The sequence below is a fragment of the Amblyomma americanum genome, chromosome 9 (genome assembly GCF_052857255.1).
Source record: "Amblyomma americanum isolate KBUSLIRL-KWMA chromosome 9, ASM5285725v1, whole genome shotgun sequence".
NCBI classification, from domain to species: Eukaryota; Metazoa; Arthropoda; class Arachnida; order Ixodida; family Ixodidae; genus Amblyomma; species Amblyomma americanum.
This window is the reverse complement of record NC_135505.1, coordinates 130,876,541-130,903,939: the sequence shown is the minus strand read 5'-3', so window position 1 is coordinate 130,903,939 and position 27,399 is coordinate 130,876,541. Positions and strand designations below refer to the sequence as shown.

General features: G+C 45.8%; 1 protein-coding gene across 1 annotated transcript; it reads left to right on the top strand.

Annotated features, from left to right (window-relative positions):
- Window positions 1-356: 356 nt before the first annotated feature.
- LOC144105120 (uncharacterized) lies at window positions 357-27,399 on the top strand. The gene is made up of 15 exons (XM_077638298.1): window positions 357-381; window positions 500-570; window positions 2,245-2,450; window positions 4,386-4,506; window positions 5,531-5,606; window positions 6,508-6,597; window positions 7,235-7,254; window positions 8,977-9,048; window positions 13,218-13,284; window positions 14,089-14,168; window positions 16,452-16,534; window positions 17,989-18,141; window positions 21,428-21,569; window positions 25,504-25,601; window positions 27,294-27,399. The coding sequence occupies exons 1-15, from the start codon at window positions 357-359 to the stop codon at window positions 27,397-27,399; spliced, it is 1,410 nt and encodes a 469-aa protein (XP_077494424.1).

Genomic DNA, 27,399 nt, shown 5'->3' with positions numbered 1-27,399 from the left:
TTGTGTTATGTTTTAATCACTTTTCAATTCTGCCGCTCAACCTGTGATGTCGATCCTTTTCGACCAATCCGGAGTTTCGCGACACAACGCCGGACTCCCACGGCACGACGTCTACTTTTTCATTGAACGGTAGCCTTGAAGCTATGGCTTTAATGAAGGCTGCCGTACAGCGTGGCAGAACACTCAGGCTCAAGAAAGACTTCCTGTAGTTGGGCAAAGCATGGTTTAACGCCTATAAACTGTAATAGTCGCATACGTTCGAGTTAGAAACTACAGTTAGAACTAGGAAAGCTGCTGGGCGGTTTCCGCTTCATTGTTGTGTACTATGAAAGCTATAGTGCCACCAGCCTGGGACGATGGCCGCACTGCCACATGAAAAGGGTACCACTACCGCAAAATTACTTTCATGGGCCAGTTAAAGGAGTGCGTAAATTTTTTAAAAGCTTGCTGACAAGAGTACGAATTTCCATGAAACTGTTTCTATGGTTGTTCTTTGCAGGTTTTATTCAAGACATCGTCGCCAGCAAGTCAGAAGGCGAAGACGCGTACTATTTTGCCTACTTATCGGCAGTGAGTATAAACGGAGCCTCTAAATATTTTTCTTGAATGCGGTGCAAGAGTAAGCTACCTTAGTCGTGTTAAGCCCCAGGCAATTCGTTTGGAGCGTGTTAAAAGCAGGTGACAAGGCGGATGCACCCCCAGGGGCACAGAGGTAGAGATATTGGAGTCCTTGATACGAAAGCCACTACGAATACAAGTACTTGTAGCGGTCTAAGTAGTAAATCGAACCGGCGCGTGTACGTTATTGATAGGAAAGAATACCGTGAACTAGATGTTATTAGTTGGAACAGCTTGAAAACTCCATTATGGCAGATTTGTTGCTAGGGAACGGGAAAGTATACTGTTTAGAGGTGTTGTTTAGATAGCGGGCGTGCCTTGCATTTTCTAGTAGCGTGAAGATAGGCTGCATAACTTTTGGAGGAAGGAAAGTGACCGAGAAGGAAATCCAGATCTCTGAGGCGGGACGTAATTGTAAGCTGAAAAGGGTAACAGTCTGAGAAATTAGGTGAGCTGTTGAATGTATTTGGTCACAGCCATGTTGGTTGAGGGGTGGCCGCTTTGGACTGTACTGTCTGAAGTCACGTGACTGGAGCGCAGCTTGTTGTGTGCGAGCTCATGGAGGTGGGATATCGCTATCGCTGTCCCTTTCACAGCGCCTGGGGAGCGTGAAGCGTCACATAGTTGTTTGAATGCGTTGCGCTGAAAAACTTGTGCCCAATTCTTGTATCAGGCTGGTGGGATTGTAGGCGCATAAGGTAAGCGATTGAGAAAATGGATATGGGGCGGAGGCTTTCGTTTTATGTGAAATGTTTTACTCATATCTGCTCTTTCTTGCGTCTAAAGCTGTGTAATGCAATGCCCCTAAATTTCCTTATGTAATGCTGCAGAAAAGGGGATCTTTAAGAAAATGTAAATGAAATGAAACAACGTATAGCAAAAAATAAGAGTAGCCCTTTAGTGCCCTTCCATACTTTGTGAAACCAACGTTGGTTGTGTACTCCGTCTATTATCAGGTTGTTAATCTTCTACTTACGCAAGGTTAGAGTAACCACAATTAGAGAGTATGAATGATGAAAAACAACCAGGAAGCTGTTAGCTGTGGGGTATACATCACATTTGATTGTAACCAAAAAATTTCAAAAAGTTCACGCTTGTTGAGTAAACCGCACTTTTAAGCTATATTAATGGCTTCTCATACCGCACCGCCATCGTTGCCCTCACTTGCGGTTCCCGCACATTTTCCGCCCCGCGATGTTCAGGATTCGCTCGCAATACCTTTTCCGCCCTTCGGTTTCGGTGTGGCGCACTGCTGAAGAGCTATCTCCTTCGATATGCAAGAGCAGAGTGACGGAAACCTTAGCTCGCCCACTGTCTATATACAGCCAGCTGTCACCTGATACCGATACACCAACGCCCTTCATGTCAGCATACAAAGCTTCGAGCACTCTTACAACCAGTCGAATGCAGCAATTTTTGTTCATGAGCCTGGAGGAACAGGCTCACTGTTATGTGTTTTGCACCGGAGAATGCCTTCCAATTACCCAGAACAGCAAATAAAACCGCATAGCTTAGCTGTCGAAAGAGTGACAGCGGCTAATTTTTGGCTCATAAATGAACTCGAAAGGATATATTGCTTCTCATATCTCATAGTGAAACTGCTACTCATTGCCCGGCATACCGCAGCTGTTTGAGTACGAGTTCCTGCTGGGCTTCGTGTTTGTTCTGTCGGGGTTCCTCTGCCTGGTCTCGGTCTTCTGCGGCTTCTTCTTCGTGCTCATGCGCATGGTCGGCGCCTTCGGAGGACGCAAGGTGCAGAACATCACGGCCTACTACATGCTCGCCCTGAACCTGCACACGGCCTCCATGACACTCACAACGGGACTCAACGCGTGAGTGAGCAGTTACGGCGCTGTGGCCTCCTTCAGTCCGTACTTCAGTTTTTAATGCGTTCGCATAAGAGCCCATGTCCTAGCACCCTAAGTATACAGTCCGAAGGGTTTGCTACTGGGCCAAGGTTTGCGGATCGTTATTCATTGTATGCGTTTCAGGATCTTCTCAAGGGGAGTAAAACTCTTGTCCTCGACCTGCCGAAAGTTATGACTTCCACAAATGAACCAATAGTCCCCAGACATGAATTAGAAGCAAACCTCTTGGGCGCTTTAGTTTTGAATAAGGCTTTGCGATGCATATTACGGCTATACGTCACATATTCGTCCCCTGGTCGTTAAATGCGGCGCCATAAAGATGAGCCTTCCCGTCTCGTCGAGAATTTCCCCCTACTATCAAAGGAGCTGTACTTTTGTATCCCAATAGAAAGTTTGGCTAATTTCCATGTCGGCATCATTTTGCGCTGGCTCAGTGGTTAGGACGCTCGACTACTGATCCGGACTTCCTGGGTTCGAACCCGACCGCGGCGGCTGCGTTTTTATGGAGGAAAAACGCTAAGGCGCCTGTGTACTGTGCGATGTCAGTGCACGTTAAAGACCCCAGGTGGTCGAAATTATTCCGGAGCCCTCCACTACGGCACCTCTTTCTTCCTTTCGTCTTTCACTCCCTCCTTTATCCCTTCCCTTACGGCGCGGTTCAGGTGTCCAACGATATATGAAACAGATACTGCGCCATTTCCTTTCCCCAACAAACAATTATTATTATTATTATTATTACTATTATTATCATTCCGCCGCCCTTAAGGCTTCGTTAGCCGCCACGGTGGCTCAGTGGTTGTGTTGCTCGGCTGATGACCCCAAAGTTGCGGGTTCAATCCTGCCCGCGGCGGTCGCATTTCGATGGAGGCGAAGTGCTAGGGGCCTGTGTGCTTTACCACGTGAGTGCACTTAAAGAACTAAATGTGATCGAAATTACCTGGAGCCCTCCACTACAGCGTCCTTCATAGACTTAGTCGATCTGGGAGGTTCTAACCGTTAAAACGAAGCCAAACTTAAGGCTTTGGCTCTTTTGATGCGCCATACTTATCAGAGACCACGTTGGAAAACATTCGCTTTGCTGCCGCTCTTCCCTCCTGGCTATTTTAGCGACGATGGTGACATCTACCTCGTCCACAGAGATGTATTTAATGTAGTGTGTAACTCCAACCAAATAGCATACCCTGAACTAAATTATGAAGCGTGCCAAAGACGTGGGCTGCACTCTTGCAATTTTTGCGTTACATTCACTAAAACTGTGCCATTATCAAGTTGTCCACGAGATCTTTCTCACGGTATACGAAGACATGCACCGATTTTTGACATGATGGGCGCGACAGTCAAAATCTTCATTCAATAATAATAATAATAATAATAATAATAATAATAATAATAATAATAATAATAATAATAATAATAATAATAATAATAATAATAATAATAATAATGATGATGATGATGATGATGATGATGATGATGATGATGATTGGTTTTGGGGGAAAGGAAATGACGCAGTGTCTGTCTCATACATCGGCGGACACCTGAACCGCGCCGTAAGGGAAGGGATAAGGAGGGAGTGAAAGAAGAAAGGAAGAAAGAGGTGCCATAGTGGAGGGCTCCGGAATAATTTCGACCACCTGGGGATCTTTAACGTGCACTGACATCGCACAGCACACGGGCGCCTTAGCGTTTTTCCTCCATAAAAATGCAGCCGCAGCCGCCGCGGTCGGGTTCGAACCCGGGAACTCTTCAGTCCATAGGGTTTGGTTTTCGGCTGTGAAGACAATCTTTGCTCTCACGTCTCAACTACATTGCTCTCTAGGAGCGGCGAACAATGCGGTCCGAACACATTTCTCTGAGGTGCTACCGTGCCTACGTGGACCCTCTATTTGCTTCTCGCAGAGTGTCCCTAGCCTGGCTGTACGGCAGCTCCAATCGGCTGCACATGGCACACGACTACAGCGTCAAGGTGATGCACGAGGGTCACGGCATCTTGAAGTCGCACATAACGGATGGCCTCAATGTGAGTTGACCCTGCAACACTCCTCCGTGCGGGGTCGGTCAGAACAATGGCGATTGGCTGCGGTTTTCGCCAGAACCAGACTAAAATCTCTCACAGTTTTTGGGCGGTGACTTAACTTGCCGGATAGCGGACTGCGAGAAGGAAGTGGCTTTCCGCAACGGCTTCTTTTGGCACTTCTCTCTGCGCATGCCTGAGCATGGCTGGGTGAGAGAGTGGTGATGGGAGGAGGAGGAAGGATACAGAGCGGTGCAGTCGTCTGTTTCTGTAGGAAATATTCACTGACGTCACAGCGGCCGCCATTTTGTTGTCTATGGAGCACTGCAATAGCTGCAGACGTGTCTAATGGGATTATCACCGCCTGCTCCGGCGATAATAACAAAATGGCGCCCGTGACGTCACGTGATTTCCCCCTACTAGTGTCACTGTAAGCTCTGGTGTCTAAGGTTGGCGTTTACGGACCGCGTTGCAATGCGGATTCTGACAAAGCGTTTCGCTTCATAGAGCTTACTCGACAACCCGGGCTCAAAGTCGTACTGAATGGAAAACAAAAAACAGAACCGGAAAGAAGAAAACTAAGGTAGTGGCCATTTTCGCGACAAAGAGGCGTCGGCTCAGTTCACCCTACGTGTCGGCGCCAAAAAGGACTGCTCAACGTCACTGGAATGAGTGCTTCTCAGGTCAGCCTACGTAGAAGAGCGCTTATTTTTAAATTTCAGGATAAAAGAAATCAGAATGAAATTGAATCGGAATGAATTCGTTATATCTCCGTTCGCTCTCCGTTGACAACGAAGCATCACATGACTACTCACGCATACTGTAATAAGGCATGCGTACAAACATAATCAGGCACAAAGCGCTCCGCGCTTGAACTGTGCCTGTTAGTCATGTGTGCTCAGCAATGTTTGTTGACAAATACCATCTCGTTATTACTGTAACCGTAACAAGTTTGCTCTTGGCCTAACGTTGGCGGATATGTGTTAACCTGGTAGGTGTTCTCACCATTTTTCCTTTCTTTCGCAATCAGAATCTGAAGAACGCCGTGGAAAATGCTCGATTGACCAGAAAGGAACTCGCCGATTCTGTTGACACTTACCATAAAGGTGAGCGGACTTTCCCGATTTAAGTATACATCAAACGAGGGGGGTAATTAGCTTCATTATCAGCCCGGCTAAATCCGCTGCAGGACAAAGATATGTCATTTTCTAAACGTCGCCCTGTCCTCCGCCAAGCCGTACCATCGCATACTAGTAATGGGGGCTTTTGAATTCATTGTATTTTTTTCTTACGATCTTACGAGATCTGTCTTTGTTCTGGTGTTGAGAACGAATTAAAGAAGAAATTCGCGAACCAGTATTGTTCACTTCAATCCAGCAAATACCATGTATATATCATGGGGCTCGATGGGACTTGGAAGCAGAAAAATGAGCCCTGAAAGAGACTGCAGCCTTCGATGCCGAGAACCGTGCTTCACCTATACTCTTTCGCTGACATGGTGTTGCCTGCCGCTTATTGCGTCTAAAGGAAAGAATAGATTGGCGGCGCTGATACGGTTGCGGCAGCTGAGGAATACAGAGGTGTCGGTAGTACGCTCCCGGCTGATAGCGCTGATGAGAGATAAAGACGAGGATAAATAGGGGAAGTGATCACTGTCTAATTTTAGTTGACTACCACGACGCGGTTTAGTGAAATCTTCACAGCAAAGAGCATTTTTTCTGAGCAGGATGCACACAGGAGTCATCTAAAGACTGAAAACACAAGAAGAGCAGCTGAGAAATAGGATCGCAGTGTTGGGACATCGGCTTCGATTTAGATTATGAAAAAAAAAATCGTACGCCAGCTATTTGGAAGAAACGGTGTTAAATAGAAGCTTGTATAGGTTGAGCCAAGGACAGAAAGGCAAGGGCATCTTTGAAAATTTTGAAGAAATACTTTCTAGTGTGAGAAAACGGAATGCCATCCTCTCCACTGAAAAAGTATGACTCATGATATACACCTTTGCAGAATACTTGAACGACATCCAAAAGCACTCGAGCCTAGTCCTCGAGAAAGCCGGACTTCCTTCGGAGAAGCAGGCCAATGATCTGAATGACTGTACGTAATAAAATGAATTTTTTGCCCTCTTGTCACTTAATGATATTACACGTGGGTTTAATTCTGAGCAGCCTTGCTTATTACTGAAAGACGGTTCGGTCCGCAGTTGTGCAATGTGATTAGCTTATTTTGCAGGCTTGATATAAGGAGGGAGTTTGCTAGAAGTTTGAAAAAAAATTGGTACTTTATAAGTTTTGGAGCCTGAGATATTGCGAACAGTGTCAACCGAAAGGCAAGGTGAGCTCCAGACATGTCATAGATGATAAGAATAAGAAGATCATGATTATAAGCGGATAAGGATTATAACATATGATAAGCATTGGCATTGTGCACTACTTTTCTTTTTTAAGTAATGTTTGGCAGTTCTGCGATTATTATTTTCCTCTGCAACGTTCACTATTACAAGGCAGTGAAATACACTACATTAAGAATCACATCGTCGATTTCTCTCATCTTTTTTTGCTCGAATTGTACCTTTCTTTATTAAGCTTTAATTGACCACAGTAGCATCCACCTCAGGATCAACTCACATTCCATATGACCGACCACGCTGACATCTGTGACCATGCAATAATGTTTAACATTTTTCAACGTCCACTTGTATGGGACCAACTTTGACTTCTCTCTTTCCTTGCAGTCTGCGACAAAGTCAGCCAGGTAAGTTCTATTATTGTGTGCACGTTATCATCGCTTTCCCTACACTGTTACGATTGCCTCTTTTTCTAAAACATTTCATATTGACCACTGTGTTTGTCGAGCCCCGTGAAAAATACTTTCGCGTCTGGCACGACACCTAAGTGCCTAAGCCGCTCCAGTCTTCAGTGGAAGCTCTGACAAATTTTTCTTCGGTGAAACTATAGTTCTTATCCACCCTATAGTAAAGGGTCTGTATGTTCAACCTGATCCCCTTAGAGTGCGATTGGCTTATCCTTTAAGCTCTTACTTGTGCGTAATAGTAGCTATAAAAAAATTCTAAGCTAGGCAAGGCTCCGCTAAAACAATTGGCGTGAGATGGTAACCATTTGGCGGCGACGGGTGCGGTTGCTTTACGCTGGCGCATCCAACGCTCTTGGCCGTTCTTGTTTATATCTCTCTTCTTTCTCTTCTGGTCAGTTCTTTTATCTGTTCTTTCAAGCCCTCTGTCTGGAACAGTTTCCTTCCCCATTTTCTGCCTACTTCCCTTCTGTTTGCCGTCGCCACCCGTCCATTCGTTACGTCACCTTTCTTGACCATTTCAATCGTTGACCTTGGACGGGCTTCATCAACGCGTCGGCTGCGTATAACGGCTCAAACCATTCACTGGTGATCCTAAGGTGCAGCAGGCCTTAGTAACCGATGGCGAACGCTTTCCTTGGCGTTTCAAAAACTGTCGTGGTTTGAACGCCACAGTACGCCTACAAAAAAAGAAAAACAATTTTACGAGAACGCTCGCTTTAGTTTTGTATTTTCGTTTTCTCCGGGCAGTAACGATATTCCCCTGTTATCGTTGTTCTGAGTAGTCGCTACGCTTTTACTGCTGTAGTCAATTTTTATGAATACACGGTGTCTTGAAGGATGACCCAAGATCATGTTGCCTTAAAACCTGCGTGCAGTAATTCAAGATTTTTTATTCGAGTGCATACTCCGTTTCCAAGATACACTTACATTTCTTAATGCAATTCATGAGTCACCCAAATCGCATGAAGAATGTTCTATACCGATACTCAATTTCTCTGCAGGTTGAACAAAATAGGCGTTCTGTTACCGTTCCAATAGCAGCTGTAATGTTTTCTGTAATTTCTGTGACTTTCATTGAGTGCAGCATGTGTGCCACAAGCCGAAAGATCTGATTATCTGTGTGTAATCAGTGAAGGCTAGTTGCGCGCAACACCAAACAACCAGTTTTGTAAGCGATTGGTACCGTTTTAAATGCCCGAACGCAAATAACAACTTTGGTACTTGTTTCCAAAATTTAAAATTTATGCCACCCGCCCCCCCCCCCCCCCCCGCACACACACACACACCTGGAATAGCGGATTCGAGCATATAAATCCCCCATCTTGTATAATTAATTACTATAAAAGAAGTGGAAATGCTTCAAATGTTCTGAATTACGGCGGTTTTGAAGTTAGTATTTCCGTGCGCAAATAACCGCACGGGGTATGTAATTGGTTGTTAGTGTTATTCCCCACATCAATTCTGTCCATCCTTGTAGTTCATGCGGTCGTCGTTTATTTTTTATTTCTTTTTTAGAGTTGGGACTGGTTTATTTTTCTGCGGGTTGTAGTCGAAACACCCAAGGACATGTCTCTGGCCTAATGTGTTACTTCTCAATATTATCGGTCAGGTTCCAACCGTAGTGCTGCGTCTACAAATTACTCGCTTTCGAATGTGTTGCAGGACCAGCAAGTGCCTCAAGAGGACCGCTCAAAGTACAGCTCGTGCGCTACGGCCAGCGCGGATCTCGTGTCGGTAGAGTGGATCACCTTTGTTGGTTATTTATGGACACACGTGTCTACCAAGTGTTCATTTCATACAGCTTGCCTACCAAGTGTTCATTTCATACAGCTTGCTTCCTGTTTAAATGTATTTGGAATGACGACAAAAACCATGTAGGGTTTTCAGCGCACACGTATTAGCCTGCTAATTTAAAATCAATACCTTCTGACTCAAATATCCGTTCGCTTATAGCAAATACCTGTTCCATTCAATTATAGCACACAGATTAGCTTCAAATAGAACTTGAATTGCATTAGCAGGTCTGACGGCATCAGTGTGATTTCGAACCCTGCTATTAGAGTCGTGATGTTATCGTTTGCCTATTTAGGCGCCGCAAATGACTCTGGTTATTTTAGTTTATGAAGTAATCACAAGTCTATATTTTTCCTTTCCTATTTCCGTACATCTTATCCGATCCATCAGAACATGCACCTCAGCTAAATGAGATTGAAGCTATTGTGGATAACAATGCAGATGCAACTTCGAGAGGACAACATTAAAGAACATTGGTGTCTCGGTATGTGTATGTCGTATGCGTGGTCATGTGCAGCTTACAGGGCACACACGATCGTTAGGTAGGAAGGCAGGTTATTCAACTTTTATAGGTCATCTTGGAAAGCGATGAAAATAAGGAAGTAGCAGTCTAGCAAGGATAGGATGTTTGGTTTATGGTGTATTGGGTTTAACGTCCCAAAGCAACTCAGGCTATGAGGGACGCCGTAGTGGAGGGCTCCGGAAATTTCGACGACCTGGGGTTCTTTAACGTGCACGGACATAGCACAGTACACGGGCCTCTAGAATTTCGCCTCCATCGAAATTCGACCGCCGCGGCCGGGATCGAACCCGAGTCTTTCGGGCCAGCAGCCGAGCGCCGTAACCACTGAGCCACCGCGGCGGCTTAAGGATAGGATAGACCCTAGGAAAAAAAACGCGATGAAAGCGAAAGAGAAACGCGATAATACGTATCTTTTCCTCCTCATAAAGACGATAGTGGTGACGGGCTAGAAGACTACACAGTGGCTGGCAGTGGCGCGGCACGGAGCGCTCGCGTTAGGCCCACCGCCATTAAATCCTTCCATCGCCATCTGTCATGAAATCCTGTCTTCATCTGCTTGCCGTAACGTAACATTTGGGTGAGCTGCTGGGTACTTCATCGTCATCCTGGTCCCAGGAGCATCGCCGCCTTCTGCTCGCCTTCGTCGTCGGTCGAGGAAACCTGGACTCCGCCGCCCGGCTGAACCCTAGCTCGAACTGACCTGAACCGACCAGCCGCGTTCCCCCGCCCCGTCCCCAGCCCCGACCACAAGACACGACGACAAGGACCAGATGAACTATGACTCGACGGTGACCCGAACTAAGACGGCACTCCCGCCCAAGCTGTCTGCCAAGTCCATAATCCTTGACCTTCGACCGCTGGGCTTGAAGCTTCATCAGATCATCTGGCTCATCTTGGTGGCAAGCCCTTCATCTTCTTCTACACTTTCTGGTCATGCTCATCATCAGCTCACCGATCATAATTCAAGAAATCGATCGGGACGATCGCTCGGCAGCCCCGGTTAGTGTCACGGGCTAGAAGACGACACAGTGGCAGGCGAGGCACGGAGCGCTCGCGCTAGGCCCACCGCCTTTAAATCATTTTTTTTCATTTGTCATCATGTCGTCCCGTTCCTCGGCTTGCCACCTCGTAGCATTTGGCGTGAGATTTCGAAGTTCATCCCCATCCTAGTCCTGGAGCTTCGGTGTCCTGCGTGTGCCGTGGTCGTCGGTCGTGCGTTCCTAGCCGCACCGCCCGGCAGTGCCCCAGCCCACCAGACCAGAACCGACCACTCCGTTCAACCAGCCCCGTCCCCCGCCCCGCCCAGAAGACATGACGACGCCGCCGAAACTCGAACCTATGACCCCACCGACCCTAGAAGCCACCAATATATTCGAACACAGCCCCTGCCTATGCCGTTCGGCGCGTTCATGGGCCTTGGCCATCGGCTCAAGGTGACCTAGCTAGCTACGGCCCGGAAGCTTCCTGGACCAGCACTCACACGATCATCTGCTCATCTCTATCATCGTGACGGCAAGCCCTGAAACTTGTCTTCTGTGTTCATCCCTCCTGTCACGCCCATCGTCACGTCCTATGTTTCATCTTCACTGCAGTTTTTCTAGTTCACGCTATCGGTACGATCGCTCGGCAGCCCTGGGTAGTGTCACGGGCTAGAGGACGACACAGTGGGCAGTGGCGCGGCACGGAGCGCTCGCGCTAGGCCCATTGCCATTAAAGCATTCCATGCAGTCCTGTCTTCACCTGCTTGCCGTCACGTAACAATACGACGGTTTCACTCTAGTTATCCCTAAAGGGAGCTAGTGACTAGCGCGGCACCTGCCATGTTGCCGCATCCACCCTGTCTTGTGATCTGTAAACCGCTGGTGTCTTGACAGCCTCGTCTTAGAGAACTTTTGCCTAGTAAAAGCTTGTGACTGTGTGGATACGCATGTGAACTGAGGGAAACCGAAAAGAGCGGTCGCATTGAGAAGGTTGGAGTTGGGGAAAACATCGACCCGTACAACTGGCCGGCACGGTTTGCGATGTACATGACTAATGCCCCGCGTTGAATTTACAGATATCAGGGCCTATGTTGCGCACGGTTTAAATTCAATGGCATGAGAAAAAAATTAAAGCATACAAATGAAAGTGCTCAGTGTCCAAGAGCTGCGCGTGAGTGTCGTCGGCCAGCGCGCCGTTTTCGGAGAGCTTAGTTAACTAAAACTGTCATTTCTTTCTGATTATATTTGACTTTTTACAACTAAATCTAGCAAAATCACTGCACAATGCTGTTGCATCGAACAAAGATTGCAGGTCATTTGGATTCTAAGCAGCCTACGTTGCGGCAGTAACAAAACTGCAGAACATTCTCGCTTGGTCTGCAGTTCATGCTTCGAGCGCGTGGCAGTTTTCGCTCGACTGCTTTTTGTTGCACAAATAAAGCCCCGAAAAAACACCGCTTTCCTGCTGCAACAGCACCTATAAAGCTTCGTCGTCTACAGCCGCTGAAAATATGCCTTTCTAAGCGCGAGTTCTGGAATTAGGGCTATAACTAATGTGCTATTTGTCGACGATATCCACCCAATAAGCAGCAGACAGTTCTCAAATGGTAAGAACGGCAAGTCGTGCTGTTGTGTACGGTGTGGTCAGCCAACTTCGCTGTCGAGCTAACGCGATAAGGGTACCGGCAAACCGCGACGCTCAGTAAATAGCCCGGTTACATCATGGCTTAGAAATGTAGTGCCGCGAATTTCTTGCTCGTAGAGTTAGAAAAATAAAATTCGACGTGGAGGCATCTCACAGCATGTTAAAATGTTAGTTTCCGAAGCAGCGTGGGCACATTAAGACGCAATCGACCTTATACGCGAGTGACCTTATAAAGGGGGACGGCGAACAAGGCCAGCTAGCAATCATGACGGTTTGGTTTGGTTTATGGGGGTTTAACGTCCCAAAGCGACTCAGACGATGAGAGACGCCGTAGTGAAGGGCTCCGGAAATTTCGACCACCTGGGGTTCTTTAACGTGCACTGACATCGCGCAGTACACGAGCCTCTAGAATTTCGCCTCCATCGAAATTCGACCGCAGCGGCAGGGATCGAACCCGCGTCTTTCGGGCCAGCAGCCGAGCGCCATAAACACTCAGCCACTGCGGCGGCTAGCATCCATGACGCTCACGCCTTATGGAAGCACGATCTTGGTGGTTTTGGAATAAGATTAAACAGTAGACTAAATATAAGATTAGGCAGTAGACTAAAACTAAGACTGGCCAAGTTGAATACATGCGATTATATGGGATTCCCCGCGACGGTAAAACAACAGGAAATATTCACAAATTATTCTCCGCTTTCGTCCAGCTCTGCGCCTCTCACCTAACTTGGTGTGTTCAAAGATAATGCTCGAGTTTTGTATGCATGACAGCACAACGCAGCGTAACATGCGTGGATTTGTGCTATTCGGTGTTCGTGCTGACATAACTGACAACTCGGATGCTTGCTGGTAAAGCGTTTCTGGAAGCAGCTGTCCTGTGGGCACCGAAATACTCTCACGAAAATCATCCCGTGGCGCAAAAGCTTGGCGCCGGCTGAAATTTTTTGCTCTCTCTTCGCAGGTAGCGCAGACCGCGGCTCAGCAGATCGAACCTCTTTTGCGGAAGGCCGTGGAAGACTACAACAGGGGTGCGTGGTACAGCGTATCTGGCTTCGCCTGCCAACATATTACTGTCAATAACGACGCATGTGTTTCGTCCATGGAGTTCTTACCGCCTAAAGGTTTTCATGAAAACAACACATTGATATTGAACCTTCGCTTTTGCTTCATGAATGTCAATCGGCTTTTAAAACGTCGACAAGGTACAGTCAAGTACCACTTCTAAGAGGGTCAAGGAACGTTCAGGAAAATTTCGGTTCAGTGAAAGCTCACTGAGCTGAAAAAAGCAGACGGTCATTAACTGTGATGAACGGACAAAATTAGAAGCATTGCGACGGTTTTGTAAAGGCAATGATTTTACAGTATTGAAGGATTCACGCGCACTGATTACTGGGAACTTGCGGTAAAATGCAGCCTTACCTCTGAAAACATCTGTATTCAAAACCCCCAACTTCCTAAACCGGGGTAATTAGATGTTTCTTTAATATTTTGAAGTGCCGATTTTGTTGCAAAGTGATTAAACTGCTACGAATAGTATAATGCTTATATTAAAGAAATTCTTAGTGCATTTACTTCAAATGTATACTGAATTTACCACGTTTCTTCATTCTGTGCAGTATGATTTTATTTTTCGTGTCGTCCTTTAGATACTTTGCCGGTGCAATATAAACGCCTGATTCTAGTCAACAGTTGTCCTGAATTCATCTGTCGCCTTTTCCATGTGTCGAAAGATGCGAATATTCCGCAATACCGCATGTGGACTTCATTTTTGAGCAACGAAAAACAGTTTGGGAAGTGCTTATAGTAACACTACTTTTCCACGCCTTTCGCAGGTGGCCCGGCCTTCAAAGATTTGCAGCCCAGCAACGTCTGGAAAGACTCCACCAACAAATTAGTCTCCCTAATCTCGCAAGTGAGCCGGATAAATAACGGACAATATCTTTCTTCGTGGAAATTGTCGGAGGAACGTGCAGAATTTACCATCGGGGTGGCTCGGTGGCCATTGTGTGCTATGCTGACACCAAATATGACGTTAACTTATTTTGCGCTCTATAATTATAAGAACTGGAACGATATTATAGTCAGATGCAGGTCAAGAAAAAAGCGGCCTTTTCTATAGTCGGATACAACTCAAGAACGAACCGGTCTTTCCCCGTCAAAGGACCCCTTTCAAGCCAGTGGCGTCGGCCGATTCCTAATACCCTGCTAGCCTGACGAGGAGCGGCGCCACAATAGAGAGAGGTGTCTATCCCCGGCAGAAAATTGTCCCCTTTCATCTACCACTCCCTGATTTGTCACACTAGCAGGGTCATGAGAATCGGCCGACGCCATTGACTGGAACGGGGTCCTTTGACGGAGAAAAGCCGCTGCGTTCTTAAGTTGTATCCGACTATAGTCAAAGCCATTCCTCCCAGCCAATTGTATCGGCCGATTCTCATAGACCTGCTACCTTGAGCGGTGTGACAATGCAGGGACTGTACTCTCCCCGAAAACATAGGGAGAGGAATATCCGCTTCCATACGACACTCCCTGCATTGTCACGCTACGAGCTTTGAGAGAATGGGCGGACGCCATTGGTTGGGAGGGTGTCCTTTGACAAAGAAAAACCGCTTTTTTAATTGAATCCCATGCTAGCTAAACTAAGTTTAATGTGATGCGTAGGAAAAACTTATCAAAAGTTTTTGGCTCTCTACTTTACTGTTACTTTCGTTTATTGAGCGCGAGCGTTAATTATACTGTGGGTGAATAACAGAATATTTAGTTCGCAACTTGGCCCGCCCTGACGACTTCCTTAATGGATGTTAGGTACATCCAAGATAGAGAAGTTTCTATAACGCATGAAATATGCTGCTGATTTTTTTCCATTCTTCAGATTTGAACGGCAATTTCTCATACTGCACGCACTCTGTTCATTATTTTTTTTTCACTACGATGTCTATGTTGGCAGTCAAGGAGTGTATGAAGTGGTAGGAAGATGATGATCCGTGAAGATTGCCTTGATTCACAATTAAACCTTTTGGGGACATGGACGAATTAGGCTCTTACGACTTCCACTGCGGACTGCCATTTGTGGTTCGTGACGAGTGCAGCCTGTGGTGTCTTTTCTGGCACCCTGTGCCTGTTGTAAGCCAATGGGGTTCGTCAAAAGCATTTTGTTTGCCGACATATGGCAACACTGATACTAAATGACCATTGTGCTACCATTTTCGGAAAATGCGTCTGTTAACGGGGAACAACTGAACACTTGCTTCTCTTTGTTTATAGATTACTTGCACCTTATTCATAAAGCAACGCTTGCAAGCATTCTGCTCAAAACCTTGTTATTTGCGCTTGTCTTGCGGAATAAGATTAGAGAAAGATAGTTCCAGTTGTCTTGGTTTGTTTCATCACCAAGCACTCATTCATATATCGAATAATGTGAGCTCCAATAGTGATGTTTGTTAATCAACGCTGATTTTACACATTCATTAGTCAACTGTTTCTCGAGCAGAAACAAACAGCTATCTGAAACGAATGTTTTTATGCTCGTCATTCCTGTATCTGTGTCCGATCCGATTCACGACCGCCCCACATCCAAAACAAGAAAAACATACAGGATTCTTTTTGTCGAGGTTGTTTAAGTGGTAAGGCTTCCTAAGTTAGGTTTGATTCACATCCACAGGGAATCATGATTCGCTTTATGGAAAGGATATGTCAGTTCCGATTTCCTAGCGCTTCCGGTGGCCACACGGAGTTAAGAATGATGGCTGCCAAATGAGGCCTGATATGAATTTTCAAGAACTCAAGCCTTGTTAGTCCATGTAGAAAAATAGTACAATGTACTCAGAATAGTTCGATATTGCCATATGAAAAAAAAATGGCTGTAAGAGCCCATTCCTAATGAGAATAGATAACCATGTTCAGTAAAGGTCTCTCTTATTGCATGTGAAATAAATAAAGGTATTTCTTATTGCATGTGCAATCGTCAGAGCAATCTCTACCAATTTTTTTAAAACTTTGAAGCAAGTGCAGTGGTTTGGACGCAGACCCGATATGTGATTCTCCTCAGTACGCTGAAGTCATGAGCCAGACGAGAAAGCTCTGATATCGTCGTGGTGCACACTTCATTAAACCGAAAATTTAATGGGATAAGATATTAGTAGGGTATGATTATAACTATTTAGTTGTTTACGTTGAGGTTGCCCTGTACTTCCAGGTCTCGTCGGCGAAATTCCCTCTCATTTCCGACTTCGATGTCCTTGGTCGGCTAAGCCTCTACGATGGCATCTTTGAGTACGGGTGAGAGACTCGCATCTTTCGTCTCACACTGTTCGTAGAAATCTTTGACAATAGGAAAGCAGATGCTTACGTAGTGCTGCGAACTTAGAATGGAGCAGCTCTGCACTTGAGAAAATGTAGCCCAACACGTTGAATATATTTGCTGTCTGGGTCGGTACAGTGCAGGGATTAAATTACAATTTATCCTAATACTCTTTTTCCCTCATTCGCTTTTTCAAGCAACACGACGCTATATCTATCGCCGGAATCGGCCACTCGGAATGGCGGGCAATAGGAATGGAATATAACAGATATGATAGGCATCATTATGGCATGTCGACTGTCGGCTGAGATAATGTAAGAAATCCGTATCAATTCCATCCGACCTTAACTCTTGTTTCTTCCTCTTAGCGAAAACTTCTACTGACGCCACGTTTCACCTTTTGCATGAATTACAAACTGCGCAAAATTGAAAGAAAAAAATCGAGAGCAGTAATATTTTGCGCCAAGAAGCATTTTTGTTCGTTTTATTCGCGATTTTATTTATGGTAGGTGCCGCCTCCCAGGTAGCGCCGAAACTGAGATAATTTTATGAAGTTTTGTGTAGTTTGCAAATACGATACATTATTCGTTTGAACAATGTGTTCATATAAAGTTTAACAAATAACTGCATACGTTGTACTGTAGATAATAAAAATTTAAAATATACAATATGATAACGCTGTGCTGTGAAAAATATTCTAACGTTCAAATCATAACTATAAGCTCATTAAAACACGTTGCAAGCATTGTTCCCCAGTACTTCTCTCATTGTTGCAACGGTGATTTTATTCAGCTACCGGAATTAGCCATAAGTCTCACAGATGGTGCCTCTCACAGAGATTGCACACACATTGCGCCAAAACTTCATAAGGAAACTTGAAAGAAAAAATCGAGAGCCGAATGTAACAATGTAACAAAAAACTTACACTGTTTTAACGTTTCGGTGCCACCTGTTACACAGCGAACACTACCGCTTACGGAACACCATTCCTGCCTGCCATCAAAAAATTGAAGCCATGCTATGCTTTCGAAGGTGAATATATAAGTGTTATGTACTGGCTGTATCCTAGTGCTCAAGTGTCGCCCTCAATGCTCCTTGCTAAGTGTAGCCTACTTTAAGATTTCGCTATCAAGACCTGCAGGGTTATTCTAGCGGAAGCTTTATATATGTAGCCTTTAAGTGTTCAATTAAGAAAAAGAAAAGTCATTACAGCGTTTGTTTCAAATGCTCTACACGTCAGAAAAACGGACATCAGGAAAAATGTAAACGTTTAAGCAGACAAAGAAGTTACATCTTTTTAACGTTTCGGTGCTAGTTGGGCTTGGGCTGACAACTGGCAAGCAATGTACAGCTCAAAAATTGGCGCAAAACAAAACAAGGCCCAGCCGCCGTATTTCGTGACCATGTTGCTTGACTCTATCATTCCTCGCAGCCTGGACTACATCAGTCAGGTGTGCGTCGGCGCCTGCCTCCTGCAAGCGCTGGCCGCCTTCAGCTACGCCGTGGGGACATGGGTGCACGACCCCGAGATTCCGCCCAACAAGCGAGGGTTTGTCTCCAACCAGGCCGGCATCACACTCGTCGTGTGAGCTGCTACCTTCTTCACTGACAGCTGTGATGCGATGACAAAAAAGAGAGAAAAGTAATGAAATGCTTGAACTAAAGCAAGGAAAAGCATCAGCACAGATTTTTGATGACTGATTGTTTCACGCACTGTCAGGTCTTTTGTTTCCACTCGTTTTACTGAGACAGCAGTTATGGACGCGGTTTGTGTTTCTGTTGCGTCGTTGGCTTTAACGGCTTACCGCACAAAGGAGAAACGCTGAAGAACAACAAAAGTATTAGGGTTTTCACGTAATTAAAGCGAGTAGACGTAGAAGGCAAGAGTGCGAAAGCACCCCTTGCTTCAAAGGTGCGAAAACATCTTGAGGGTGCCAAGCTTACTCTTCCATTGTCTACAGCTGGTGCGACGCTCCTCCGAATTTACCCGAGCTCCGTTCCATTGGATGCAGATGGCGCGACTCTCCTAGGGAACAAACCCGAGCTTATCCAAGTTATTGAGTAGCTTCATAGATTTGCGTTTCGAACCTTGTGAAGTAGTGTTTCCGCACTAAACTAGCACCCAAGGAGGTTATAAATAATAACCTCCTTGGTAGCACCGCTCGTCGCGCGACTAGGGTGCCTGGATGCGCGCCCTCGCCCCGCGCATCCAGGCACCCTACGCGCGACGGATTAGTGGCATCCACTGTTGACAGCTGCGTGAACTAGCGCTTGCGCCATTCGCGCTTCACAAGCAGAGAGGGCAGCACTGTGTAGTGGGGCGAACGGGCGCGTTTGCCATCGCAGAGACATTTTTCAAGAGTCTCGAGTTATAGAGGCGTGATAACCGCTTGCGAGTTTTAATGCGAAAGCAATGCTAGTCCAAATATGAGAAAGGGCGGCGGCGTGTGTGTACTTACAGATGGTACAGAAAATCTGAGCCATGACGAGCAAAATATGGTGACGCCATCAAGCGGCCGTATGACGCATACATCAAGTCGAGAACCGCTACCTCAGACGATTCTATACATGTCATTCGTCTATATACCAGGTGTGTCAGGGAAGGTGATCACTCGTGTCTAAAAATAGGTTTTTGAGGTAAACAGAAGGTTTTTTCGGCTCAGTAACGCCAGCATTGGCGGACGTCAAAAAAGAGGCTAATCATTTTCACTAGCTAAGTGATTATCTGAATTATAATAGGAAACTTTTTATTAATGATAGGCCACAGGCTACAATTATATATTTGTAGCCGGCCGTTAATAATAGCCATATCAGTTTTTAGAATTTCGAAAACCATTAATCTCGCCGCTGTGGCACGACACAATTTGGCTACATAATCCTTAATTACACGCTCTTTGGAAAAGTATGTAGGCAAACCAACGCCTCCAGTGGTCGTAACTAGTCTAAATAGCCAAATTTTGTCGTGCCACACAGGCCAGGGTAATCGCGTTTTCGAAATGCTAAAAACTCATATGGCTATTACTAATGGCCGGCTACAAATCTGTAATTGCAACCATTTGCCTATTGGTAATCGTTAAAAAGTTCACTATTAGAATTTTGTTAACCACTTAGCTACTTAAGATGATTCGCCTGTTTTTCGACGTCCGCCAGCACTCGTATTAGTATGCTGCGGATTGTCAAAAATCTTATTTTTAAAAATTAGTGATCACCTTCGCTGAAACACCTGGTATTCTCACCACTGGCTGACACCCATGTGGCGCCAGTTTTCCCGACATTCGTACCAAAATTATGACGCAACCGTTTGTTGTACAGCTTTCCGGGTGAGCGTAATATTTAGTGTGGCGTATGCTTACATGCGTTAGTCAAGTGAAGGGCTTGCTTGCGACAGGAATTCGAACCGACGGCATATGCACCTTCAATTGTTTGCTTTCACATACTTGCGCATCAAATACGCGCGTGTTTGTATGTAGGCGGTGTCATATATCGAAAAAAAAAAAGACTCGCCGCCTGAAATAAAGTGAGTCCGCAAACCTAAGCCAAACGTATACGTCTTGAATCCATGACAGGCTTTCGCATTCCCACACATAAGTAGTCTTAAGTGTGTCTGCCAATTTTTTTTTTCTATCTCGTGTTCACTCGGTTTCAAAGGTCAGTAATTCTACTCTGAACCTATGCTTTTCTTGTGCACAGGTGCACCTGTGCGGGCACCGAGTGTGGTGAACATCTCTTGTGCGCCTAGCAGTGAAATACATGAACTTGAGTGGAACTCCATCTAACCATTACAGCTCCAAGCTCGTCAGGATAGTCGAGTTGCATCCATGTATATAGAGTATAAACAATAGCCTCGAAGAATGTTTCGGACTGGATAGCAGGTCCGTTTGGAGTAGCGCAACGAGATTGTCTTCACTGCACCAATTAATCTGCTACTACATTTATTGAGGTGGGATATATCCAGCTGTAACGCGCATTAGCATGCAAGGATTTGCGTGCTAAAACAACGCTGGGAGTTATCTCTCATGCAGAAAAAATTGAGTGGTTCGGAGCATGAAGTTAGAATAGGTTAACACCATGGTCCAGAGTAACTAATAATAACGAGGGACTTGTATTCAGGTTCCCTCGTATTCTTTACGGTGCAATCTGACCATACGCGTGCTAATGTGATTCGTCTTGACCGAAGGGCGGCATACGCTGCCAGGACAGCTCAGCCTTGCTTGGGCTGAGGAGCCCAATGCCAAGTCCACTAAGCCACTGATCCCAAAATACGCCACAGTGAGGGCGATCAGTGGAACTGCGTAATATGTTTAACATGAGAAGGCAGAACACGCACCTTTATTGGAAGCTTATTGCAATTAAGGAAAAGTCTAGGTTGCAATGCTTTTTATGGTTTATGGGGGTTTAACGTCCCAAAGCGACTGAGGCTATGAGGGACGCCACAGTGGAGGGCTCCGGAAATTTCGACCACCTGGGGTTCTTTAACGTGCTCTGACATCGCACAGTACACGGGCCTCTAGAATTTCGCCTCCATCGAAATTCGGCCGCCGCGGCAGGGATCGAACCCGCGTCTTTTGGGCCAGCAGCCGAGCGCCATTACCACTGAGCCACCACGGGGACTTTAGGTTACAATGAATGACCTTAAGATGCGCCTAATGAGCATTATAGTTAACACTTCTGACTTCGAGCTTGAAGCGACGAGGTAAAAAACACGTGCTGTACAATAAACGGCGTCCAAAGCGATGACGTCAATATCATGTGTCTTTTTTCCCGACGCTTGAGGGTATCTCGTGAGCCTATTATCCTCCGACTGTCACAACAGGAAGGCGTTTTGAGCACGAGACTAAGAATGCGGTCAACTCGGTCGGTTTTGCCTGCAGGTCCACCCTGTTCATGTGGGTCTTCACCACCTTCATGATTCCCGCGAGCATTGTCTACATGCTGAGCGGTGTCATTGCTGCCAACTACATATGCTACCCGTACCAGTATGGCGGCGACGGGGGCCTCAGTCTTCTCGACAACGTGAGTGGCGATATTTCGCGAATGACACGTTTTTGACCGGTGGATTATTAAATAGTGAATACCTCTAGGCATGATCTGCATTCTCTTGCAAAGCGGTGGAGGAAGCTTGTCGCCAGTTGCAAACAAATAACGCAGCGATTTTCGAAATCCATCGACAATGTGAAGACCCTCCTGTCTTTGTGCTGACATGTATATAAAGCCCTTGTGAATCGGTAATGCACTGGCAGTGAAAAAGAAAAAAAATTCACTGGGAAACCTAATTTTATTATGCGTTGGAAATGCGATAGCACTAGCGGCTGTTGATTTCTCTACCGGATGTGACGTAACTTCCGTTCTGGTGCCATCACTTTACTTCAGACAATGGGAATGCTCCGGTCTGGTGACGTCACTTCGCCCCAGGAAATCAGCGACATAGTTTCATCCGTGAGACTTCTAATGCTATATGGGGTACCTGCGCTGCCAAGGTGGCACTGCAATTGTTCCATTCGGTCACTCAAAACTGCTTTTGTCTGCCGCTTGGGCCGCTGCAAACGCGAGAACACATTCTGCGCGATTAGATGCCCGCGTTTGGCTGACAGCAATCACTGCCTAGCTTATCTCGGCGTAGCCCAGATAGCTGACGCACGGCACGTGCGCCTTCGACAAAGCGCGGAGGCTCACGCCAATAAGCGCCTGAAGGTGGCGCGGAAAAGTACTAAGAGTACTACCCAAAACTGCTTCCTCTTCTCGCTAGGCAGTGTGTTATGGCGCTGCAATCGGCACCGCAAACTTCAGCGCAAGTTCCTCATTGGATCGATAATCCGACACGGAGCGCCTAAGCAACAACATCTGCCGTTTGCTCATTCACGTGTTTTGCTTCTTTATATTGTCTCATTTGGTACCACACCCACAAGAAATGTGGAAGAGTGTAGGGCGGGCCTGATACCACTGACCTTGATGGCTTCAGGGTAAACGTGCCCAGCTCGGTTCCTGTTATATGAATGAAGCGCCGAAATGTTACCAGGGTGAACAGTTCTATCACGATCGACTATGTTTAAGGATTGATTTCTTTGCTTTTTGGGATTAGATACCAGCCAGAATAGACAAGACTAAAACACGAGTTGATAAAGTTTCTATGTTATTCTCAGGTGCGGTAGAAGTGAGGTGGTACCACGTTCTTGCCGGAAAAGTAAATTTTGCACAATCAATGAAACTTCGCTGATATTAACTGCAAAAGGGAGGACTGTGGGACCAGTTGGCTCACGATTCAAGACTGAAAACGGCGCGAAAAACGGCACAAGATAGAGAGAAGCAACACACACAGCACCGAACTTACAACTGAGTGTATTTCATGCGAAAGCGCAATAAATACAGGAAGTACACCTAAAAAGTAAAAGAACACCATGAAATAAGATTGATACTATTGCAGGTCAATATCTAAAAAGGCTATCTCTTTTCTCGATAAGCTAAGAGACCACACGCTCAAGCAATTGTCACCTCTCGTGTGGATGACGAAAGCTTCGTACAGTTCTCGTTTTTGTTGGCTTGCGTACGTGCACAACACTTTGCTTTTGTTGAACTGGGGAGTGCATTTACATGTTGTCACATGCTTGGCGAGTGCAATAGTATCAATCTTATATCATGGCGTTCTATTAGTTTATTTTATGTGTACTTCCTGTATTTATTGCGCTTTCGCATGAAATACACTCAGTTTTAAGTTCGGTGCTGCGTGTGTTGTTTCTGTCTATCTTGTACCGTTTTTCTCGCCGATTTCAGTGTTGATTTCGCTTATATCAAGCGGTTATGAAGCGGATTGCTTAGTGGAACTTGGCTAGAAAGAAATAGCTGGCTAGGTCGGGAGACTGATAGCCAACGCGAGTAATTACTGGAGCGTACGTAAGCAGCATGACCGAAATAATCTGGATCCTTATGATGGATCCAGGGGTGCGGCAGAATTTGACATCCCGTCCGTAATGCAAGAAGTAAAGAAAGCATTACATGGAATTAAAGGGCAAAAATTGGCGGATGAGCATTAAATAACAGCACATTCTTTGAATGACGGTGAGTTTATTCTGCTAGAAAGACTTGCCACCCTGCACACGAAATGCATCGTCACCGCAAGTGTCCTGGAATCTTGGGAGAATATTACGATGATGAGAAAGATGAGAAAGGAGAATTAAACGACTTGAAAAATGACACACCGATTAGCTTAGTGTTTGTTGTTTACGGGTATGTACTAAGATGATCGTTAGTCGATTTAGATCAACCTTAGACATCCGTTGGCCAAAGTACCACCCTGGCTTTCGGAAACGTGACTCGACCATGAACCGTATTCAGATCGTAAATGAGATGGTAGGAAAAAGGGCGGAATATACCCATTATATCTATATAGCCTCCGTAGATGCCAGTCAAAACTTCAGCAGTCAGTGCGTAGAAGAGGCATATATCGCGGCTTTTGTAACTATTTATATCGCGGTTGCGCAGAGGTGCATCTTCCTGCACCGCGAAAGTAATAAAATACTCATCAGGAAGGCTGTTAGGGACGGAGACACAATTTATTCAATGCTGTTCGCTGCTGTTTATAGTACGTACTAAGATATTTTATTGGGAAGAACTGGGAATAAAAGACAGTGGAGAATACTTTATTATTATTGGGTTGAAAGTGAGGGGACAAATTGGAAAGCATGATCGCGGGCCTTAACGGTCAAAGCTGTAGGGTGGTTCTAATATGTAGAAAACTAAAGCAATGTCCTAGAGTCTCGGAAGGGAACACGTGTTTACTATAGGCAGCTTGGCGTTGGAAACGGCAAGGGAACGCATCTACTTAGGGTAGGTGGTGACCGTACACCCGTACCACGAGAGTGAAATAATTAAGAGAGTAAGAATCAGTGGACTACGTTTGACAGGCACTTTCAGGAGATGAACAGCAGTTTACCAGTATAACTCAAGGGGAAAGTTGTAGCACGCGTATCTTATCGGTGCTCAGCTATGGGGTAGAGACATGGAGGCTAACGGAAAAGATTGAAATTAAACTCATGACAACGAAGGCAGCTTTGAAAGAAAAATCATATCGGCGGAACGAGAACGAACAGAGAGAGAGAGAGAGCAGAGTCTCTGGAGTCAGGTAAGAAGTGTAAGTTAATGACAACCGTGTTGATATATAGAAGTGGGTATGAGCAGCTTATGTAATACCAAGACAAGACAACCGATGGTCATCTAGGGTAACGGAATATATAGCGTAGATGGGGGTGGCTGGCCGTCAATTGTGCGGATGAGTTTATTAAGTTTGAGGGAATAAGATATCCGCAGCTGGCATACAAGGCAGGGTTAACCGGAGGGATATATATAGGAGAGGCCTTTGTTGTGCTCTGGGCGTAGTTATGTTTGGTTTGGTTTATGGGGGTTTAACGTCCCAAAGCGACTCAGACTATGGAGACGCCGTAGTGAAGGGCTCCGGAAATTTAGACCACACGGGTTTATTTAACGAGCACTGACATCGCACAGTACACGGGCCTCTAGAATTTCGCCTCCATCGAAATTCGACCGTCGCGGCCGGGATCGAACCCGCGTCTTTCGGGCTAGTAGCCGAGCGCAATAACCACACAGCCACCGCGGCGGCTGGCGTAGTTAGGACTAAGATGATGATGAACCATATGCCACTGAATAAATGATTCCAACAAGTGGAACGAAAAAGTGGAACTAAATGGTCCATTTTAGCTCAAACTGAATGTCTCATTTTACATTGATTGCTGCTGCACGCTGCGTCACGCCTGCCAAGAGAGCACTGGGGTTCCGCTCCCAGCAGCATATCTAGACTGCTGTTAGTTTCATAACCCACAAAACGGTAAGTATTGTTCTACCCGTAGGCGACGGAGGGACCACTGATTTATAGCTCGCCATTCTCCGTCCTTCTTGTATACCGACGACAGTTCTAAATTTTTGTGTCAACTCACAGGTCACGGCGTCCTTGTATGTTCAGGGAGAACGGAATTACATCCGAAACACAAATTACGCCCTTTTCAACTCCACCTACAAAATGGGACAGGTGCTCAGGTAAGGAATATAATCCAGCCTTTATATTGCATCAATACCTGTATGAAACGCTATCCGATGTAAACAGCGCCAATGTGACTGGCGGCGTAGTATCGCGCGACGCAAAACTGCCGCTTTCAAGTACTAGTAAAAATGCACAAACCAATAAACGTGTTCCTTGTAAGGATTCTATTCCCGATGCATTCTTTCCATTGCCAACCATTGGTTTGGCGATATGTGACACCTTGAGTGCAGCTAAGCATGTGCTGTAATTTGCCGATCATGGTAAGGTAGGAAGAGAATCACCACAGAATGTGGCCTCTGGTATCTCTGGGAGTAGGCACTGTCGATGATGTAGCGCGTGACATGGTCACGGGATGCATACAGGACACTGAATGGACGCTCATATATGTGCCCTGAGGGGGAGGGGAGGGCTTGACGCCGCTATCAAGTCGCTTGCCTTTTTTCTGGAGAAAGGCTCAAGTGGTCCATTAGTTAGTTCTTGTTTTATATTGACACCTTAGTGGCACAAGAGCGCATTGAAAGTATTTTTCCTATTACACCCTCAGAGCCGTTGGCACTAGAGAGCGGTAAGCTTAGAGTTCAGTAGAAAATAAAATATCGACAAGCAGTAATTGATAGCATAAGAAATAGTTGAGCTCCTGTTCATGCCACGTTTAAAATATGTTGTGGGCACGAATTCTTGCGACCTGGACCAGGAAGTGATTCCACTCTTCGGAGGTTCGAGATGAAAAGGTCTGTAACGAAGCGTCTGTTCCTCATTAGGGAATCCCAACTTTGAGACCATGATGTACGTAAGATAAAATATATCGGGGAGGAAACATGAGGTCCTCATACTATGAAACACGGTTAGAAACTACGTGATCCAAGGAACAGTCAGTTTACGATAATGAGCAAAAGCAGGTTAAGGCTGTGTATCATGCGAGGTTCCGCTAGCAGTTCTCTAGCAGTTACTAAGGATAAAACGAACAAAGCGGTTTTAGACCAGTTCTAATAAATATGTTGAATAATTTTGCTGGGGTCCCAAATTAAGGCCTCGTATATTCGAGTATAAGAAGTTATTGCGCACGGATGATGCAGCGGCCCCAGTACCGTGCGCTGTCACTGCAGGTCCGTTGTCTCTTACAAAGCCGGCAGCTCCAGCAATATGTGCTGTCACTGCAGGTCCGTTGTCTCTTACAAAGCCGGCAGCTCCAGCAATATGAAGTTGCTGACGCGATTCATGGGATGCGCGCTCTTCGGAAGCAAATCACCATGACATAAGTAAAGCAAGTTTAGTACATACAGTTGCGGTATATTCGGAATCCTCCGAAAAGTGATTCCACAAAAATGAACTTAAAAAGCGGTTTAAAATGTAGAGCCCTCAAATGTGGAGTACTTCGTTAGTATGGTAGAGCAGGATAGGCTCCAAGTCGCTGCTGGCTCTGGTATCAGATCATGTTCTCTAATAGAAATAACCGAAAAGAAATAAGAGGGAGACAGCATAGTCGAAAAATACAGTCGCAACTTAAATATATCCCAAAAGCACAGGTAATTGGCCTAATATTGGAAATTTCTGGCTTCACTCTGGTCCACTGTAGGACCAACATTTGCCAATCTATCTCCAATGTTGGGCCGATCAGCTGTGTCGCCGAGGAGCTAGCTGTAGCGCTCTTTTTGACATTTCACTGACCTCACCTCCTTCCCTCCCAGGAAATGCAACATCACCATGCCGCTGGTGAATCTGTCGACGCACCCTGACATTGTCATGTCTTCCATTGCCTTCACGGCTCACGTGAGTGTAATGGTGAAATTCTGA